We start from the raw sequence: 21,026 nt of genomic DNA on the forward strand, positions 1-21,026 counted from the left end.
TTTTCCTATTGTAGAGATTGGGTCCCTGTCCCAGGGTTAGAAGTGGCATGAGGTGGGGAAGCTGCAGCCAAAGATAGGGAGCCCAACACAGGTGGTGGGCTGTCAGAAAAACAGGTTGACCTCATCCTTCTCTCCTTCAGCCACACCTGGAGGTGCACGTAACCCTGGTTCTAATAGATCTCCTTTCTACAGTCAGGGACTCTCCAGGATGATTTTATGAGCCCCAGATCTTTTCAGATTATCTGGCCTTGCATTTGTCGATGATTACATTGTCACTGAATATTTTCTTATCTTTTCCTTATTCATACCTCTCACTTATTTTAGTATTCACATAGCTCTGGCTATACAGTCCAACTCAATGCTCTGGGCACAAGTTATTCATTTTCTGATCTGAGAAACATTTTGTAGTGGAGAGAAGAACAATGAATTAAGGGACACACGGTAAGCCTCTGGCTGGGAGGACTGGAACAAGCTAGGCTCCAGATGGATTCAGACCAGGGGTCTAATCAAGTGCAGTCATATACTAGACTTGCAAACACATTACAAACTCTCTGAGCTTCAGGTTCTTCTTCTGTGAAGTGGGATTGATAAGTCCTGTCTTCTAGGCAGGTGCATTGTGTGCAAGGCATGAGAAGCACCTGGCAAACTGATGGCACGTATCAGGTCTTTATAGAATGGCACTTGTTACTATGATTATTTTCACATTCTGCAATACCAAGCACCTTGTGAGAATTTTTGGTTTTGTTTACTCCACGATATGTCAGAATATGCAGCACTCTAGGACAAAGAAAACAAAATTAGAAAAAATGCTGATTCAGAAGAAAAATGAAGTAATATTTTACATTAACTCGTTGCCGTCGAATCAATTCCAACTAAATTCCACACCGCGTGGAACTGCCCTATAGGGTTTCCTTGGCTATAAACTTTAAAGAAACAGATTGCCAGGTCTTTCTTCTGCAGTGCCTCTGGATGGGTTTGCACTGCCAACATTTATGTTAGTAGTCAAGGACAAAGCATTTTATCGCTCATTAGGGAGTGTCATAGTTATCTAGTGCTGTTATAACTGAAATACCACAAGTGGATGGCTTTAACAAATAGAAATTTATTTTCTCACAGTTCAGGTGCCTAGAAATCCTGGCTGTAGGAGAAAGCTTTAACTCTTTGATTACTGTGGGGGAAGGTCCTTGTCTTTCTTCAGCTTCTGTTTCTTCTTTCCCTGGAGATCTCATGTGGTGTGGCACCTATCTTTCCCCAGTTGTGATTACTTGCTTGGTCAATCAACACCCCCTGGGAAAAAAAACCCACTGCTGTCCAGAATATTCTGACTCACAGGGATGCAACAGAACAGAGTGGAACTGCTCCATAGTGTTTCCAAGGCTGTAAATCTTTACAGAAGCTGACCGCCACATCTTTCTCCATTGGAGCAACTTCTGGGTTGACTCAAGAGACACCTTACAATCCAGTCTCTTTAACAAAAAAAAAATATTCCCAAATGGCATTATAACCATAGTTATTGGGTAAGGATTTATAGCACCTGTTTTTGAGGGGTGTGGTGTGTAAATTCAGTCCATATTAGGGAGTATATTCTTTAATATGGGTGATAGAGTGTCCCAGTTTAATGTAACACAAAACTCCTAGAAGTGCTGTCAAGGACCAACAATTTCCCTTCCCAGCTGTCCTTCCATGTATGTCACCGTAATTTTCATTCACATCACCATGGCCAAAAGTCGTCTTCACTTGGAGTTTGCCAAATGACACTCAAAACAACCTCATTCTACCGTCCCCTCAATGGCATGCCCTTTGGCTCCCCCGCCCAAAGCAACAGGCTATTATCAGTGGCTTCCTGACACAAAGGGAGGAGTGCCCTATTTCTCAGGAACTCCATGGACATGGTGTGCATAACACACCTAGTCAGTGGGTGTGTTCAAGTGCACTGGGACAAGAGCACAGGACACCTGCCAGTCCTGCCCCAAGTGGGGATTTCTCTCTGCTTTACCCCCTATCCCAGAGTCACTGTGAAGAGCTGGTTTCCATTCCAGGGTCAGCCTCTCCAGGCTCAGACACATCATGGGAGTGTCCTACCCTGCTCACCCTGCCCACAGGCTTATCTGGACTCCCTCCCCCCAACCTCACCCCTACCTGCTCTTCTCACCCCCTACTCTTCCCTACCCTATGTTTCCTAACTTAAAATTCCCCCCACCCCCACTGAGACATTAAAGTTTCCCAAGGTCCCAAACTGCCCTCCCTCAGGGCATTTACACTAAAGGGAACCCTGAAGCGCTCACTCCTTTTCTATTAGTCCTGAGGTCTTGGACAGTATCTCAACCTCCTCCTTATTTCATATCTGCTCCTAGACGCACACGGGCTTTGACGCCTTTGCCTAAAGGGCCCCAGTACTGGCATGAAGCCTTCCAAAGAGCAGATGTTCAATTACTGTTTGGGGAAAATAAGAGCCAGTGAACAAGAGGTCAAATCATCACGATTTATTTTCTCCCACATCCTTGTATAAACTAAACACATCCAGGCACATGTATGTTTTACTTCTACCAAATGGAGTAAGGGAAACCAAGACTTGGCCATCTTTTATGTTTTTACACCTCTATCTTGTGATCCTAACTAATTGTTGTGGATGTCTTTAATATTTCCAAAGAAATCCTTACTCTGATACTTTGTTAACTGGTTCTGGATCACGAAAAAATATTCAAGGATTTTCGTTTTGTTTTATGTAACACAAAACTCTTACTCCTAAATCTGATAAACAGCAATAAATGCATGAGGAGGAATTCACATTCTGAATGTAAATAAGCTTCAACTAAAAGGAACATTTGAAAAAGACAAAAAATGAGCTAAATCTACAAGTTACTCAAGTATAACAGGAACACAAAAAGACATAACGTGTGCTCCCTCCAGCCTAACCTCTCCTCCACTACTTAGAAAGTTAACAGCCCTGTTCAACAACAAAGTGAAGAATCTCCCTCAGAGTTCACTACGGGTGGGAGGACCTACTGGACTTTACCCTGACGCTAGCCTGGCCATGATATTCAGACCAGCCCTGGCCCATTCTCTGCCTGCAGCTTGCTCTTCCCGATCTCTCCAAATTTCTTCATACAGGGCTTGGAAGGCAGTGGGGTCAGTATCACTGATCTTGGCCAAAAACTCTATGACTTTTTTCTTGTTGGCTTCAGTGTGGGCTCTGGGATCCCACAGGAATTCGTGGCGTGGAGGATAACTGTTGGGCACCTGCCGGTACTCCAGGTACTCTGCCTGCACCAAATCTTTGGTGATGAGCTTCCTTGGCTCCCCAAAGATGAACTGCCTCTTCCCATCGTACATCCCAAACACATTCAGGAATGCCCACATCTCCTCCTCGGTGGCCCGGTTGCCATTCCTGCAGATCATGCCCAGGAGAGGCATCAGAATCCTGGTCTTGGGAAACCCCCTGCAACCACTCAGATTCTCTTCCTTGGTGATCTCCAATTTGCTGACAAGGGCATAGGATTGACCTTTGGAGTTGACTTTCTTCATGTCAAGGCCAAAGACCAGCTCTATGCACTTAGAGGCTCTCCTCAGGATGTCAGGGAAGTGCTCCTTGTACCTTTTGTTGATGATCTTCATCATTTCTGCCTTCGTAATGGGCTCTTTCATTTTATACTTGTACAGCAGGAACTGCAACAACGTGCTCACCCTCCGGGTTACGGGGTCTCTTTGAGACCTCTCAGTGGGGGCTGGGGCCGCAGAGGAACTTGGACCTCCCTCATCTTGGCCCTCGGCCCCTCCAGCAGCTCTTGTGCCCGAAGCACCTGCAGCAGCAGTGGTGATGGGCGGGATGCTCTGAGGCCCCTGGGGAATGCCAGCAGCAGGGGAGCTCAGGGGAGACCCCCCCAAAAGGAGGAGAAGAAGAGGAGGGGACCCTTCCTCCTCTACTGCAGTGGCCTGAGCACCGTCGACACTGTGGGTGTCACCTCGGGCCTGGCGACGTTTCTCACGGGAGTGGAACTTACTCTGATGACCACGAGACATGATGACTCTGCTCAGGGGTAGCAGGCAGGAGTGTAAGGAGGGCAGGTGATTCAGGACCGCTGGAGAAGGCAGACTGAGAGGGTGTGTGCCCCTATAGCAGAGAGATGTCTCCTTGGCTTTCACAACTGCTGCCTCTGCAGGATTCTTGAGGACACTCTTCTTGGACCCCTCAAGGCTCCTATTGTCCTGGTCAGGACCCTGTAGAGGAAATTAGAGGATGGATTAGGCTGTAGATCGTCAGCCCTGCTTGGGGCTTACTGGGTTGACAGCAAGGGCTAACACTAGGGACTCTCTGTACTGGGTTATTGGGGGTTCTTCTAATTTCACTCGTAGGACCATCATATCATCTGCTGGCAGGCCCAGAGCACCTCCCCTCTACTACTCTGACCTTGACACCTCAAATCCCTTTGGGACTCACAAGCAGGAACTGAAGGAGCAACTCTGCCACCACTCCTCCCAGGGTGTCTCAGTGATGACAGCACATGGGGCCCATTCCATCTGGGGTTCCTTGGAGCCCTCAGTCCTCCACCACGGTCATTACCTGAGTTGCCACCTTTCACCAGGTCCTTCACCTCCCTGAGATGCCCTAGGAGGAAATAAATGCAACTCACTAAGTCAGCATACTCAAGTCTTCCAGGTCTGAGAGCAGGATCGGGATTATGGTTTCCCCTGATTTGAGGGAGGACTCACCTCAGTATAAGTCAGTATCCTCACATGACTCCTTTTAGGGACCTAGTCTCCTGCCTCCCCATTAGTCCAAGGACTTCCTGTCCCGGAGTCCACCCGCCCCAGGAACAAACGAGGGGGCACCTCAGCCTGACATCTCTGACCTTGGCTTCCCAAGGCCAATATCAAAGGGGAGACTTTGTGCAGAGTCCTCTCTTCTTGGAGGGGGAACAAAAAAAGGAGGGGGAGGGTGGTTAATTCCCTGTTTCCTCTTAAAGGATTTTTATCTTGATTCCCACCAGGTTCTGAATTCCTCTCTCTGCTGAACTGGGGTTTAAACTAAGGCCCTCATCTCCCTGAGATGCCCCAGGCAGGAGTCCAGAATCACCTGAACTTGCTTTATTAGTCCTGGGTTCTCAGGGCCAAAGGCAGCAACTGGGCTCAGTGCAGCCCTCCCCATTTTGGATCGGGTGGTCCCCAGTACTTCAATCTTGTCTTCACCTTGACTCTGCACCTTTCCTGGGACCTTACCCTCTGCTGACCTGAGGCCACATCCCTCAGACCAAAGACCACACCTTCCTGACACCTCAGAGTTGAAAGTCAGTGTGAGCCACATCCTTTGCAGGCTATTTTGGGAATCCTAGGGCTGGTCAGGGCGGCGGGGGTTACTTGACCCCAGTTCTCAATTGGTGACCCCTTCATTTCTCACTCAGGCTTCTAAACTTGTTCCCGGGTAGGAGTTGGGATTCCTCCCTCTACTAACTCAAGTCAGCCTGAAAGTAGGGGTGGGATTTGTGGCTCAAACTAAGGCCCTCACCTCCCTAGAGGGGAGTCAGGGAGCTGCACATTTGGCTACCCCTGCCCGGGGCTCCCAGACTCGAGTGCAGGGTTGGGTTGTGGGCGGCCTCTCTTTTGCGGGAGGGCCTCGCCTTACCTGGCCTGCAGTTAGTGTCCAAATATCCTCCCTGTTCAGAACTGGGGTGCTTCCTTGGACCAAGACCCTCCCTTCGCGAGACTTTCCAGGCCGATATTGGCCTGGAGACTTTGAAGCTGGCGGTGGGGTGGGTGGGTATTTTATGGGATCTCCTCTGTTTGGGGTTATGTGGTCTCTCAGTCCACCTTCAAGGTCCTCACCGGGACTCCTGATCAGTCCCGAAACCCCACCCTCCTCTGGTGATGAAAGATCACAGCCTCTCGGAGGAGAGGCCACGCCTTCCCGGCACTTCCTAGATGGAAGTCAGGACAAGTCATATCCGGCCAAGTCTGCTGGGGGGGGGCCTTTGAGGGCCAACAACAAGGGCGGGAGCCTTGGGACCCCACTCTTCTGGCTTGAGTGGTCCCTTAGTGTGCAAACAGAGTCCTCACCTTGATACCTGTGGGAGCCTGGGATTCCTTCCTATACCGACCTGAGTCATAGGCTGAAAACACGATCCTCACCTCGTGGAGATCCCAGAGGGAGAGGTCAGGGCGTGCCTCACGCCATCCCTTCCTGGGGCCTGACAAGAGTGCCGGCTGGTTCAGTGCTCTGGGCAGACCCTCGTTTTGGAGGAGTACTCCCTTTATCACTCCAGTTGCACAAGTTACTACAGCTAGGGACAAGATTCTCCCTCTGCAGAGCTGGGCCCCCTCCTTTAGACCAAGGCCCTCCCTCCCTGGGATGAGTCAGGCAGAACTGAGGGAGCCGCTCAGATTATCAGGCCTGTTGTGCGTCCACTGATTGTGGCATTCCACCTCGTAAGGCTCAGAGTCTTTATCTTGACTCCTTTTAGAACCTGGGTCTTCTCCCTCTTTGGACTTGGGACAGCCCCCACTGGGTCAATTCCCCCACCAGGCAGAGCCCCTTCAGACAAACATGTGGGGACTCTGCATCCTGAGGGCTCTGCCCCTGGCCTCCCAAGGCTGACAGTGGGGCTTGGGGGGGTGGGGAGGGGAGTGGGTTGGAGGTCTTCTTTGTTCTAAGGTGGATGGTTCCCTCATTCCTCATTTGTGGTCCTTGTTTCGACAAGTGAACAGTCCTGGGGCTTGAGACTGCTCCTCTCAGATCAACTTCCTAACTGACTGTGTCTCCAAGCTGGAAGTCAGGATGAGCTACATCTAGCCAGGACTTTCTGGACCTCCAGTGGCTGACTGCTGGTCTGGGCCTCTACAGAGCCCCACAGTTGTTGCCAAGCCATTTCATCATCCTCATTCAGGGTCATCACTTGGACCTCATTCTGAGGCTGGAACTCAACACTCTAATGACCCGAGATTGCCCTTTTAGGCCAAGGCTCTCAAGCCCTGGGAACCTTGGAGAATAAGTGAGGGGATGCTCGGCCTGACAACCGTGTCTGAGGCCTTCTAGGTCTGAGAGGAAGCCCAGCTGGTCTCTGTGACCCTTTATATTGTGAGGTTTCATCTGCCCAATCCTCCTACACCAAAAACCCAAACCAAACCAAACCCATTGCCGTCAAGTTGATTCCGACTCACAGTGACCCTATAGGACAGAGTAGAACTGCCCCATAAGGTTTCCAAAGAGTGGCTGGTGGATTTAAATGGCTGACCTTTTGGTTAGCAACCCAGCTCTTAATCACTGCACCACCAGGGCTCTGATCCTCTTACATGTAGGTCCTAATCTTGGCTCTCATCTTTTTGATTAAAAACTTCCTGGGAAATGTCACATTCCTGCAAATTCTTGAGCAGTTTCGAAACACAAACCTTGCAGAGATTGGGCCCCTGTTCCAGAGTGAGGGTGGCGTGAGATGGGGAAACTGCAGCAAAAGGCAGGAAACTCAGCGCAGGTGGTGGGCTGTCAGAAAAACACGCTGATCTATTCCGTTTTCTTCAGGCACATTTAGAGGCTCATGTGACTTCAGTTCTAATAGACCTACTTTCTACGGGAAGGGGCTCTCCACGATAAAGGGTTGCTATGTGTCGGAAGCAACTTGATGGCAACAGGATCTTTTGAGGTAATCTGACATTACATATGTAGATGATTATATTGTCAGGAATATTATGTTTCTTTTTCTTAGTCATACTCCTCAATTATTTTGGTATTCTTAGGGCTCTGGCTCTGTATTCCAATAATACTTTGGCCACAGAGTCCTTCTTTTGATTGCCTGAGATACATTTTGTAGTGGAGAGAAGAAAAGTGAATTTAGAGACAGAAGCTAAGCCTCTGACTGGGAGGAGGGGAACAGTGTGGGCTCCAGGCGGATTCAGATCAGGGATCTGGTCCAGGTTAATCATCTACTAGACTTGCAAACTTTTGCACAGTACCTAACTCTCTGATCTCTAGAGACTTCATCTATACAGTGGGTTTGATAAGCTCTGTATTCTAGGGCTGATAAAATATACATAATGCATGTAAAGCCCCTGACAAAGTGACTGGCAAATGTTGGATCTTGAAGGAATGGTAGTTATTACTATCAGTACGACCATGGGCACATCCTCTGCAAAAGATCTCTTTAAAGTGTTGAAAAGCAAAGACATCATCTTGAAGACCAAGATGTGCCTGACCCAACCCATGGTGTTTTCAATTGCCTAATATGCATGCAAAAGCCAGACAATGAATAAGGAAGGCCAGAGAAGAATTGACGCCTTTGAATTGTGGTGTTGGCGAAGAATATTGAACATACTGTGGACTGCCAAAAGAATGAACAAATCTGTCTTGGAAGAAGTACAACCAGATGCTCCTTAGAAGCAAGGATGGTGAGACTGCGTCTCACATACTTTGGACATGTTGTCAGTCCCTGGAGAAGGACATCATGTTTGGTAAAGTAAAGGGTCAGCAAAAAAGAGCAAGACCCTCAATAAGATGGATTGACACCACAGTGGGTGCAACAGTGGGCTCAGGCATAACAACGATTGCAAGAATGGAGCAGGACCAGGCAGTGTTTCCTTCTGTTGTAAATAGGGTCGCTTTGAGTCGGAACCGACTTGACGACACCTAACAACAACAACAGTTATTACTCTGATTATTTTGACCCCAGATATTAGCAAACACTACACTCTGAAATATATATATATATATATTTAATTCAGAATATGTCAGAGAACATACAGCATTCTAGGGCAAACAAAAAGGGCCTCCATGGCACAATGGTTAAGCGTTTGGCTGCTAACCCACCAATGCATTACAAGGGAGAAAGATGTGGCAGTCTGCTTCTGTAAAGATTACAGTCTTGGAAACCCCATGAGGCAGTTCTACTCTATCCTATAGGGTTGTAGGGTTGCTGTGAGTCGGAATTGACTCGAAGGAAATGGGTTTGGTTTTTTGAGGTTGGGACAAAGAAAAAGGAGCCTAGGTGCTGAAAATGGTTTACAATCAGCTGCTAACCTAAGGGTTGGCAGTCCCAACCCACTCAACTGCTCCGTGGAATAAAAAGCCTAGCTAATTGCTTCTGTAAAGATTACAGCCAAGAAAACCCTGTGGAGCAGTTCTACTCTGTAATACCTGGGGCCACCATGAGTCAGGGGCAGGTTTGATTGGAAAAATCCTATGGGGCAGTTCTACTCTGTCCTGTAGGGTCACTGTAGGGTCGCTATGAGTCGGAATTGACTCAACGGCAACAGGGTTTTGATTTTCATGACAACAAAGAAAAGGAAAGCAGATCAGGCCAAATCCTGCTTAGTAAGGAAAACTAAGTAATATTTCTCCATTAGGGCATAAGTTATTTAATGTGAGTGTGAAATAGACCTTCCCAGTTAAATACAACTCAAAGCTCCTAGAATTCGTGTCACAGACCAACAACTTCCCTCCCTCCCAGCTAAATGCCTCCTATATTCATGGATTCAACCACCACCAAAAATGTAGACCTTGCTTAGAGTTTGCCATTTTACCCACAAGATAACCTAATTTAAATGTCCTTTTATTAGAGAGGAGTCCTAGTGGTGCAATGGTCAACCACTCAGATGCTAACCGAAAGGTCGGTGGTTGGAACACACCTGCTGCTCCTTGGGAGAAAGATGTGGCAGTCGGCTTCTGTAAAGATTACAGCCTTGGAAAACCTGACAAGGACAAACTGTGAGAGAATCAGTTCCTGTTTGTAAAAGGCAACTACTTTTTTGTGGTATTTCTGTTATAGCAGCACTAAGTAACTAAGACACACACCATCTGAGTGTCTGGCCTCTGCAGACCACTCCCACAGCTTCATCTAGCACCCCAGGCAGCCTAATTAAAAATTCCTAACTGAAAATGACCTTCCGTTGTTGTTGTTGTTAGGTCCCGTCGAGTCGGTTCCGACTCATAGCAACCCTATGCACAACAGAACAAAACAGTACCCGGTCCTGAGCCATCCTTACAATCGTTGTTATGCTTGGGCTCATTGTTGCAGCTACTGCGTCAATCCATCTCTTTGACGAACTTCCTCTTTCCCACTGACCCTGTACTCTGCCAAGCATGATGGCCTTCTCCAGGGACTCATCCCTCCAGACAACATGTCCAAAGTATGTAAGACGCAGTCTCGCCATCCTTACTTCTAAGGAGCATTCTGGTTGTACTTCTTCCAAGACAGATTTGTTCGTTCTTTTGGCAGTCCATGGTATGTTCAATATTCTTCACCAACACCACAATTCAAAGGCGTCAATTCTTCTTCGGTCTTTGCTATTCATTGTCCAGCTTTCACATGCATGTGATGCAATTGAAAATACCATGGCTTAAAAAAAAAAAAAAAAACTTTTTTTTTTTTTTGGGGTCAGGCGCACCTTAGTCTTCAAGGTGACATCTTTGCTCTTCAACACTTTAAAGAGGTCTTTTGCAGCAGATTTACCTTCCGTTGAGGGACTGGAAATTTACCCATGCCTCAAATTGGCCTGTCTTCCGGCCTTTACACTATACTGCTTTCCTCTAGGAGCCATGGTGGCTCAGGGATTAAATGCTCTGCTGCTAACTGAAAGGTCGGCAGTTGGTACCCACCAGCCGCTCTGCAAGAGAAAGATGTGGCAGTCTGCTCCTGTAAAGATTATAACCTATGGGGCAGTTCTACTCTGTCGTATACGGTCACTGTGAGTCAGAATTCGACTGGACAGCGATGGGTTTTTGGTTCTTTCATATGGATGCACCCTGTGGGACAAAGAAAGAAGTTTGGCTTTTTGCCTCTGGTTTTTTGGTTTTTGTTTAATGTGAGTTTTTTTTAATTCTAATTTACATAAAAATTTACAGAGTAAATTAGTTTCTCATTGAGTAGTTAATACACAAGTTGTTTTGTGATATTGGTTGCCTACCTTGTGATATGTCAACACTCTTCTTGTTTTCATTCATTCAGTTTTCCTGCCCCTTCCTGTGTTCTTGTCTTTGCTTTTGAGCTGATGCACCCATTAGTCTCATATAAATGATTGAACTTTGAAGCACATCCTTCACATATGCTATTGTTGGCCTTCTAGACCTGTCTAATCTTTAGCTGAAGAGCGCACCTCAGGAGTGACTTCAGTACTGAGTTAAAAGGGTGTCCTTGGGCCATACTACAGGGTTTCTTCAGTCTCTGTCAGGCCAGCAAGCTTGGTCTCCGTGTGTGTGTGTCTGTGTGTGTGTGTGAATTTCATTCTACAGTTTTCTCCCGCTCTGTCAGGTGTTCTCCATTGCCCTGCCAGAGCAGTCGGTGATGGTAACCAGGCACCATCTAGTTGTTCTGGGCTCAGTCTGGTGGAAGTTGTGGTAGTTGTGGTTCATTAGTCCTTTGGACTAATCTTTTCCTTGTTTCTTTGCCTTTGGTTTTTTGGAAACAACCTGAGCATTTAAGTTTCAAGTGGCAGCTAAACATGGGCCCCACACCTGGCAAACAACCTTCAGGAAGGTGGGGGGGCATGATGCAGTCATGCATATTCACTGAGGTCCCATTGACTGGGGAATCTGGACCTTGAAGGTCTCTCTTTGGGGTCCCCTGGCTTGGGTGAGAACATCCAGGTACAGGTCAGGGTACAGCACCTCCCTGGTAACAATGGAAGCCTTGTGGTGCCAGGGCCTCTCCCAGACCTCGCCTGATGTATCTTTCTATATCCTTTCTGGTTATAATAAATGGGTAAGTGTAAGTATAGGAAACAGTCTCTGTGAATTTTGTGAGCCATTACAGAATTAACGAGCCCACAGGGGCAATGAGCCAGCAGGGGCTGGCAGTACAGAGTTGATTTGGATAGACCCAGTTCTGAGTGGCTTGGTGATAAGGAAAGGCTACATGAGCAGTCATTGAAGAAGGATAGAGTCCTTCTAGTTTGTGACCTGGTCCCAGGGGCCTAGAGAAAGAGAGAGACAGAGACAGAGAGAGGTGAGTTGATCCGAAGTGCAGGGAGTTGTGTAGACTCCTGAGCCTACGGCTGCTTCCCAATGACCTGGCCTCAGGTGGCCCGGGATGTTTTCTCCCAGCTCAGGATAGCTGGGGATGAGGTCTGATCTAACCCTGGGTAGTTAGGATTTGAGAGAGAGTTTTTGCCACTGAAGTGGCTGGTGATGAGGGATGGAAACATGGGAATTGGATTCATGCTCATCCTTGCCAAGCAGCTAGTGATAAAGGTGGGTGCCCACTTTGCCCCTTTTACAGTGCAGTTTGTAGTATGGTCCACACACCTCCACACGTGTCCCCTCCTTTTTACTTGTCTTTTAGGCAGTAGTGAAGATCTTGTTATCTTCCTATATGATTGTTGCTACTAGAGCCTACATTTCCATGGGCAGTATCTCCATCTCCCATTTTGGACCCTTGCCAGCAGGGAACCGTCAATGAATTAATGTTAGAAATAATTGAATTAACTAATGTTTGGGGAATACAAGAGAGGGTGAATAAATCTAACATATTATGAATTAATTTCTCATACATTTTGAAGGACATAAGCAAATCCAGGTATAAAATTTTAACATTATAAAGAGTTAAAAAGAAATAAGGAAAACAAACAATTAACCACCCTTTACTTTTTTCTCCTCGTCATTTAATGATTCCAGCTACTTGACTGTGAAGTTCTTTTACAATTTCATGACAAGCCCTGTGCCAAGGCCATGTCGTCTTGTTGTAGAACAACAAAACAAAGCGAACAAACGAAACGGCCTGTTTTACAAAGACCAAAATTTTTAGCCTTAAACCTGATAAACAGCAATAAATGTGTGCGATCCATGACATTCATAAACTTAGATTCTGTAAGAAAATAAATCTTCTCTTAAGAGAAAGATTTGAAAAAGAAACAAAACATATATATAAAGATAGATGATGGATAGAGATATACACATAGAGTGTATGTGTGTGTGTGCATGTGTGTGTGTATAACAAACAAAACCAGTTGCCATCAAGTTGATCCTGACTCATGGCACCCCCAAGTTTTAGAGAACAGAGCTACTCCCTAAAGTTTTCTTTTTGGAAGCAGATCCCCGGGACTTTTTTTTTGCAGCACTGCTGGGTGGGTTTGAACTGCCAACCTTTAGATTAGTAACCGAGCTCAAACCATTTGGGCCACTCATGTGTATGTACGTATATGTGCGTGTGTGTGTGTGGGTGTTGTATATCTACATATAGGAGCCCTGGTGGCACAGTGGTTAAGTGACGTGGCTGCTAACCAAAAAGTCGGCAGTTGGAATCCACCAGCTACTCCTTGGAAGCCCTATGGGGCGGTTCTACTCTGTCCAATAGGGTCGCTGTGGGTCCGAATCGACTCAGTGGCAACGGGTTTGGTCTTATATATATAAAACAATAAAGTTATTCATGTAGAATAGGAAAACAAAGAAGATACACGTTTTGTTCCCTCCAACCCACTTTGCCTCCACTATTTAGAAGGTCAACCACCCTTTTCAACAGCAGAGTGAAGAATCTTCCTGAGAGTTCACTTGGGGTGAGAGGAGCTGCTGGACATGCCCTGAAATGGGCACTGGCCATGGCAGTATGGGCACCTGCCTGCAGTTCTGGCTTGGGCTCTCTCTTCCTCATCTCTCAAAGCCTTTTCATGGAGGGATGGGAATAAACTGACCATTACATCATGAATCTTGGCCAAAAACTCCAGAATTTCATCTTGCTGGTTTCAGCATGGGCTTGTGGACCCCAAAGGAATTCATAGAGTTGAGAGACCCTGGGTGTCACCTCAGGCCTGGCGTTGTTTCTCAAGGGAACAGAACATACTCTTCTGACCACGAGGCATGCTAACTCTGGCCAGGGACAGCAGGTAGGAGTGGGAGGAGGACAGGTGATATGGACCTAATAGCGGAAGAAGGATAAGATGGCATGCACACTTTCAGCCGGGAGATACCACCTTGAATTTAACGAAAGTACCCTCTGTGGTTTTCCTTGAGGGCAGTGCTCTAGGAACCCACAAAGGCAGCCTGTCCCCTGAGAATCCTGTAGAGGAAATTAGAGTGAAGTTTAAGCTGCAGCCTCCCAGCTCTGCCTGGGGCTTGCTGGGGTGACATAAGGGCTGGCAGTGGGCTCCTCTGTACTGGGGCCAAGGGGCCCTCTCAGTCCACTTTCATGGCCATCACATCAACAGTTGGCAGGACTTGGGCCCCCTTCCCTCTGCTACTCTGAACTTGACACATCAGAGCCCCTTGGGACCCTCTAGGAGGAAGGGAAGGGGCAGCCCAGCCACCATCCCTAGCAGGAGACCCCTCTCATGACAGTGCAGTGGGACCCTTTCTATCCTTGGTTCCTTCGAGGCCTCAGTCTTCATTCAGGGTCCTCACTTAACTCCATGTAGGGGCGGGGCCTCCTTCCTTCTGCAGACCAGTGCCGGCACCTACAGACAAAGAATCTCCCCCCTCCTTTGACCTAATATACAGAAGTGTGGGGGCCTCAGCCTAACAGCCCTCCCTGGGCCTGCAAGGGCTGAAAGCAGGGGCAGGGCCGGACTCTGCCTTGTTCCCTCCATTCAGCAGTGGGTGGTCCTGTCAGTCCTCACCTGGGGTCCTCACTTTGACTCTGGACAGGGCCTGGGATTCCTCTCTCTCTTGACTTCACTCCTATCTCTAACACAAAGCCTGTACTTTCTGAGATCCAATAGGAGGAAGAGTTTGCCTTATCAGGCCACACTTGCCCAGGTTCTCTCAAGGCTGAAAGCTGCAGCAGGCAAGTTGAGGGCTTGAGGTGAATGGTCCCACCATCCTTAGTCACGGTCCTAAATCTGACTTTGGGGAGGGCTCAAGCTTCTTCCCTCTGCTGACCCGGGACAACTCCCAAAGGAGGAATTGAGGGGCACCTCTGGCTGACATTTATGCTTAGGGTCTCCCAGGGCTGACAATATGGGAGGGATTCTGTGGGGGTCCCTCTGTTAGTGGATGGGTGGTCCTTGAAGTTCTTAGTGTTCTTCACTGACAGCTAGTATAACCTAGACCCTGGAAATCCTCCCTCTGTTAACCTGAGTCCCCTCCCATGAAATCAAGGTCTTCACCCTCCTGAGGCCACAGAGGCATAAAAAGGCATGAGCCACACTCAGCCACCCCTGCTTATGGCTTCCCTGGATTGGTAGCAGCGGGGAGACTAGGAGACCCCACGTTTCTGGGATCAGCGGCCCTTTTACTTCTTCCTCAAGCAGGATCTGGGACTCCTTCCTCAGTCCATCTGAGTCCTCCAGCCTCGGACCAAGGCCCTCAGACCCCTGACAGCATCCCTGGAGGAAATGAGCAGGCACTTCAGCCTGACAACTTTGCCCTGGGCCTCCCAGGCCAGACAGTAGGAGCTGCACTCTGTGCTGGCCCCATTTTCTGGGGGGAGTAGTTCTCTCTGTCTTCACTCAAGGCTCTCATTTTAACACTTAATCAGTCCTCGGTCCTCACCCTTGGCTGATCTGGTACCAGGCCCTTCAGATCAAGGTCATCACCTTCCTGGGACCTCCAGGCAGCATTCAGGATGAGCCACACCCAGCCACAACTGTTTGAGTCTTCTGAGGGCTAATGGCAGGGCTGTGTTTCTATGGGACTGTACTGTTTTAGAGTCAGTGCTCCCCTCACTTTTCACTCAGAATCCTTAACTTGGTATCTATCAGAGCCTGTGACTCCTCCCTCTACTGACCCAAGTCCTCTATCCCGAGAACAAGGGCCTTGCCTCTCTAAGTCTCTAGAGAGGGGAGTAAGGGTGTGCCACATCTGGCTACTCCTGCCTAGGGCCTATCATGCCTGACAGAAGGGACAGTACTCCACTCAACAGCACGCAGGGTCTTCACCTCGATTCCAGTTAAGGCCTGTTAGGAACTCCTCCTTCTGCAGAATGTGGGTCACCACCAATACACCAAGGTCCTCACCTACCTGAGACCACCCGCCAGAGGAAATGAGGAATTAGGAAGTATCTTAGCCAGACAGTACTGCACATGGCTGCCCAGTGGGTCCCCACTATTTCTGTGGTGAATGTTTCCCTCATTCTTCATTCAGGGTCCTCACCTTAACACCTAAAGAGTTCGGGGACTCCACCCTTGGTTGATCAGGGGCTGCTACCCTCAAACGAAGGCAATTTGGCTGGGCCATGATTCCCAGTATTGGGTGGTTGTCCTCCATCTTGTGATTGTAATTTCATGTTAAAGAGGATTAGGGTGGGGTTGTAACACCCTTACCCAGGTCACATCTCTGATCCAATGTAAAGGGAGTTTCCCTGGGGTGTGGCCTACACCACCTTTTATATCTCAAGAGATAAAAAGGAAAGAGAAGCCAGCAGACAGAAGGACCTCATAACACCAAGAAAGCAGTGCCTGGAGCAGAGCGCATCCTTTGGACTTGAGGTTCCTGCGCTGAGATGCTCCTAGTCCAGTGGAAGATTGATGAGAAGGACCTTCCTCCAGAGCCGACAGAGAGAGAAAGACTTTCCCTGGAGCCGGCACCCTGAATTCCCACTTTCAGCCTATTGGACTGTGAGAAAATAAATATCTCTTTGTTAAAGCCATCCATTTGTGGTCTTTCTGTTATAGCAGCACTAGATGACTAAGATAGTCTTCTAGGTCGGAGTGTAGGCAGCGCTGGTCTCTATGTGACCCCCTATGTTCTTGGCGCTGTTCTCAGTCTTCATTCACTGGGGTCCTCTTGTTGACTCCTGCCTCTTTAATGAAAGGTATCCTATGAAATGTCACATCCCTGCAACACCTGAGCAGTTTCCCTACTGCACACTTTGCAGAGGATGGGTCCCTGACCCAGAGCATTGTGAGATGGCATGCTGCAGCACAAGGCCTCGTGCGGTGGCTGTCAGAGAAAACACCTGGGTTTTCTCCACCTATTGGCCAGGGTTCCACAGCCTCAGAACAAGGCCCTCAAATCCCTGACTCCCCAGAGGGGGAAGTCAGGAAATGGTACATGAGGCTAACCCTGCCTGGCCCTCCCAGGGATCACATCGAGATCTAGGCACTGTGGGACCCTCTTTATCAGGGATTGGCTGAGCTCTCTGTCCTCAGGGCCCTCACTTTGGCTCCTGCCAGGTCCTTGGACTGCTCCCTGGGCTTGCCTGAGGCCACCCTCCTTAGACAAAGTCCCTCACTTCCTGAGGCCCCCCGGTAGTAGGCAGTGCCTGCTGCTCAGCTCTTTAGCAATAATGGGGTCTCCAGGGATACCAGCAGGGGCAGGCCCCTCTGGTGCCCTCTCTTTTCTGGAGTGTGTGGTACCTTCCATGTTCATTAAAAAAAAAAAAAGTTGCCATATAGTCATTCCTGCTCATGGTGACCTTCTGTGTTTCAGAGTAGAACTGCACTCAATAGGGTTTTCAAGGCTGTGATATTTTGGAAGTAGATTGCCAGGCCTTTCTTCTGAGGTGCTTCTGGGTGGATTTGAACCAGGCAGATTCAAACTGCCAACCTTTCAGCCACTAGCCAAGCCTAAACCATTTGTACCACCCAGAGACTCCTCAATGTTTATATAAGTTTCATAATTTGACTTCTGCTAGGGCCTGGGACTCTTAACCTCTGCTCTTCTGGGGCCACCATCTTTAGACCAACACCCTCAGCTTTCTGAGACGCTTTACAGGAGTTAGCCCTGCAGTCCTGACTTAGGCCTCCCAAGGCTGAAGACAGGTGAGGGATTTGTGTCACCCTACTGTTTTGGCGTCAGTGGTCACTTCGTTCTTCACCCAGTGCTCTGTTCTTGATTCCTGAGAGGGCCTAGGACTTTGCTCCCTATTGACGTGGGCCCCACAGCCTCAGACTAAGGCCCTCACAACACTACAGCCCAGAGGGGGCAATCAGGGGCAGCTACACCTGGCTACCTCTGCCTGGGTCTTCCTCAGTACTGGGGTGGAGAGTGCCGCAGCCTTCATTCAGGAATCTTACCTTGACACCTGGCAGCCTCTGGGACTCCTGTTTTCTGAGCTGAGGTCGACCCACTTAGACCAAGGCTCACAATGGGATACTCACCTGACACCCCTGCCTGGGGCTTTCAAGGTCTGAGAGCAGGCAGGGCCGGTCTCTGTGTGACCCCTTATAACCTTGTCTGCTTTCTTTCTCAGTCCTCGTTCACTGGGGTCCTCTTGTTGACTCCTACCTCTTTAATGAAAGGCTTCCTATGAAGTGTCACATCCCTGCAACCCTTGAGCAGTCTCCCTACTGCACACCTTGCAGAGACTGGGTCCCTGTCCCAGAGCAATGTGAGATGGCATGCTGCAGCCCAAGGCAGGAGGCCCAGGACGGGCGGTGGGCTGCCGGAGAAGACGCACACGCTGAATTGTTCCTTCTCTTCACCACCCAGACTTAGTCTTTTATGTAACTTACGTTCTGAAGGATTTACTCTCTACAGGGGAGACCCTGGACCAGGTACTTTTACAAGACCCTGATCTTCTGAGGTGAAGTGACACTGCGTATGAAGATGCTCATATTGACACTGATTGCATTTCTTCTCTTTCCTCATCCATCTCATTTATTTTGATATTTTTATTGCTCTGGCTATGTACTCTAATCCAGTACTTTGCATGAGAAAAGTCCTTCCTATGTCGTCTGAGACATTTTGGAGTGCTGAGAAGGAAAGCAAATGAAGAAACAAGGTCTGCCTCAGGCTGGGAGGAGTGGAATGGTATGGGCCCTAGAGGGATTCAGACCTGAGATGGAGTCCAGCTCTGTCGCTTACTACCTTATCACCTTGAGAATGGTGTAGGTTCTTCATCTGCCCAGTGAGTTTCCTAAGCCCTGTCTTGTAAGACTGTTAGAATATATGTACAGCATGTAAAGCACCTGGCAAGGTGACTGAAAAATAATGGGTCAGTTTAATGAAGGACATAGGACCTCGACTGCTAGCCAAAAGATCAGCAGTTCGAATCCACCAGCCACTCCTTGGAAACCCTGTGCGGCAGGTCTACTCTATTATTATGAAAGCTTTGACCCAGACAGTTCCACCCTCCTCTCTGGGATTTTTTTTTTAATCCAGAAGATACCAGAGAATATGCAATGCTCTTGGACAAAGAACACCATAGCAGCCAAAAATTCTTCTTAGCAAGTAAACCTACACACCTACTATTTAATTTGGGTATGGGATTGACTTCGGTCCCAGAGTGTTGTGAGATGGGACACTGCAGCATGGGGCAAAAAGCCCAGGATAGGTGGTGGGCTGCCAGAGAGGGAAAAAAACCACCCTGATCTATTCCTTCTCTTTGCCACCTAGACTCAAAATGCCAAGATGTTTTGTCAAGGTGCAACTACTATCCCTCCCAGGTGCCCTTTTATCCAAACTACCTCTATTTACATTCATTTCACCCACACCAAAAATCTAGCCCTCCCTTACAGTTTGCCTCTGTCACACAAGATAACTTAATTCAAATGTCCTTTAATGGAGGAGGCCGTGGCTCTCCCAGCCCAGGACAAAAAGCGCCAGCCCAGTGAATTTTTGGCATCTCACTTCAGGGGACTCTCACCGTTATGTCTCAGAAGCTCCCTCTAGACATTGTGATAAAACACCTGGTTTGTGGACTGTGTTCAAATGCACTGAGACAAGAAAAAAGGATACCTTCTATTCCTGCCCCACGTGGAGATTTCTTTCCGGTCAATCTAGTATCCCAGAGTCAATCATAAGAGCAGTTTTCTACTGCAGGGTTCTGTCTCTCAACTCCGAGACCCACGAGTTGAGGGTCTGGCCTCTGTTCACCACTTCCACAGCCTCATCTAGCCCACCACCCAGCTGCTTCTAAAATTATATACCCCTGAAGGACTTGCCATTTCCCAAAGTTCCAAACTGCTTTGTCTCGGGAAATTTACCCTTGACTGCTTTCATCTGGAACAGCCGCTTGGCACCCACTCTTTTTGCTTTTCCTGTAGGTCATAGGCAGCGCGACATCTTCCTTATATGGCTGCAGCTCCTAGCCTCTAAAATTCTATAGCCAGGGCTGGCTCTTTATCTTAGCATCCCCAGTACTAGCACTGAGCCTTTCAAAGAGCAGATGCTCAATTAATGTTTAGGGAATAAAAGAGCAAGTGATCTAATTTATTAGGATTTCATTTACCCCCGTTCTAGAATAAGCTAAGCATAAGAAAAAAAATTTTTTTATCCAGGTACATAAACTTTAAAGAAACAGATTGCCAGGTCTTTCTTCTGCAGTGCCTCTGGATGGGTTTGCACTGCCAACATTTATATTAATAGTCAAAGACAAAGCATTTTATTACTTTTTAGGGAGTCTCATAGTTATCTAGTGCTGTTATAACAGATATACCACAAGTGGATGGCTTTAACAAATAGAAATTTATTTTCTCACAGTTTAGGTGCCTAGAAATCTGAATTCAGGGTCTTGGCTGTAGGGGAAAGCTTTAACTCTTTGATTACTGTAGGGGAAGGTCCTTGTCTTTCTTCAGCTTCTGTTTCTTCTTTCCTTGGAGATCTCATGTGGTGTGGCCCTTATCTTTCCCCAGTTGTGATTACTTGCTTGGTCAATCAACACCCCCTGGGAAAAAACCACCGCTGTCCAGAATATTCTGACTCACAGGGATGCAACAGAACAGGGTAGAACTGCCCCATAGGGTTTCCAAGGGTGTAAGTCTTTACAGAGCTGACCGCCACATCTTTCTCCACTGGAGCAGCTTCTGGGTTGACTCAAATCACACCTTACAATCCAGCCTCTTTAACAAGACAACACACATTCCCAAATGGCATTATAACCCTAGGTATAGGGTTAGAATTTACAACACCTGTTTTTGAGGGGCGTGGTGCATAAATTCAGTCCATATTAGGGAGTATATTCTTTAATATGGGTGATGGTAGAGTGTCCCAGTTTAATGCAACACAAAGCTCCTAGAAATGCTGTCAAGGACCAACAATTTCCCCTCCCAACTGCCCTTCCATCTATGTCACCCCAATTTTTATCGCCGTGGCCAAAAGTCCAGTCTTCACTTGGTGTTTGCCAAATGACACTCGAGATAACCTCACTCTACTGTCCTTTCAATGGCATGGCCTCTGGCTCCCCCAGTCAAAGGCAAAAAGCTACTAACACTGGCTTACTTACACGGAGTATCTC

At 48.0% G+C, this 21,026-nt stretch overlaps 1 protein-coding gene across 1 annotated transcript; it reads right to left on the reverse strand.

The window, feature by feature from the left end:
* Nucleotides 1-3,012: 3,012 nt before the first annotated feature.
* LOC126068843 (melanoma-associated antigen B2-like) lies at nt 3,013-4,020 on the reverse strand. The gene has a single exon (XM_049871535.1). The coding sequence runs from the start codon at nt 4,018-4,020 to the stop codon at nt 3,013-3,015; it is 1,008 nt and encodes a 335-aa protein (XP_049727492.1).
* Between the last annotated feature and the right edge of the window lie 17,006 nt (nt 4,021-21,026).

Source organism: Elephas maximus, chromosome X (assembly GCF_024166365.1).
Source record: "Elephas maximus indicus isolate mEleMax1 chromosome X, mEleMax1 primary haplotype, whole genome shotgun sequence".
NCBI classification, from domain to species: domain Eukaryota; kingdom Metazoa; phylum Chordata; class Mammalia; order Proboscidea; family Elephantidae; genus Elephas; species Elephas maximus.

What these genes read in the sequence shown, in the direction of transcription:
- LOC126068843 (XM_049871535.1), bottom strand. Translation starts at nt 4,020, where the DNA reads ATGTCTCGTGGTCATCAGAGTAAGTTCCACTCCCGTGAGAAACGTCGC.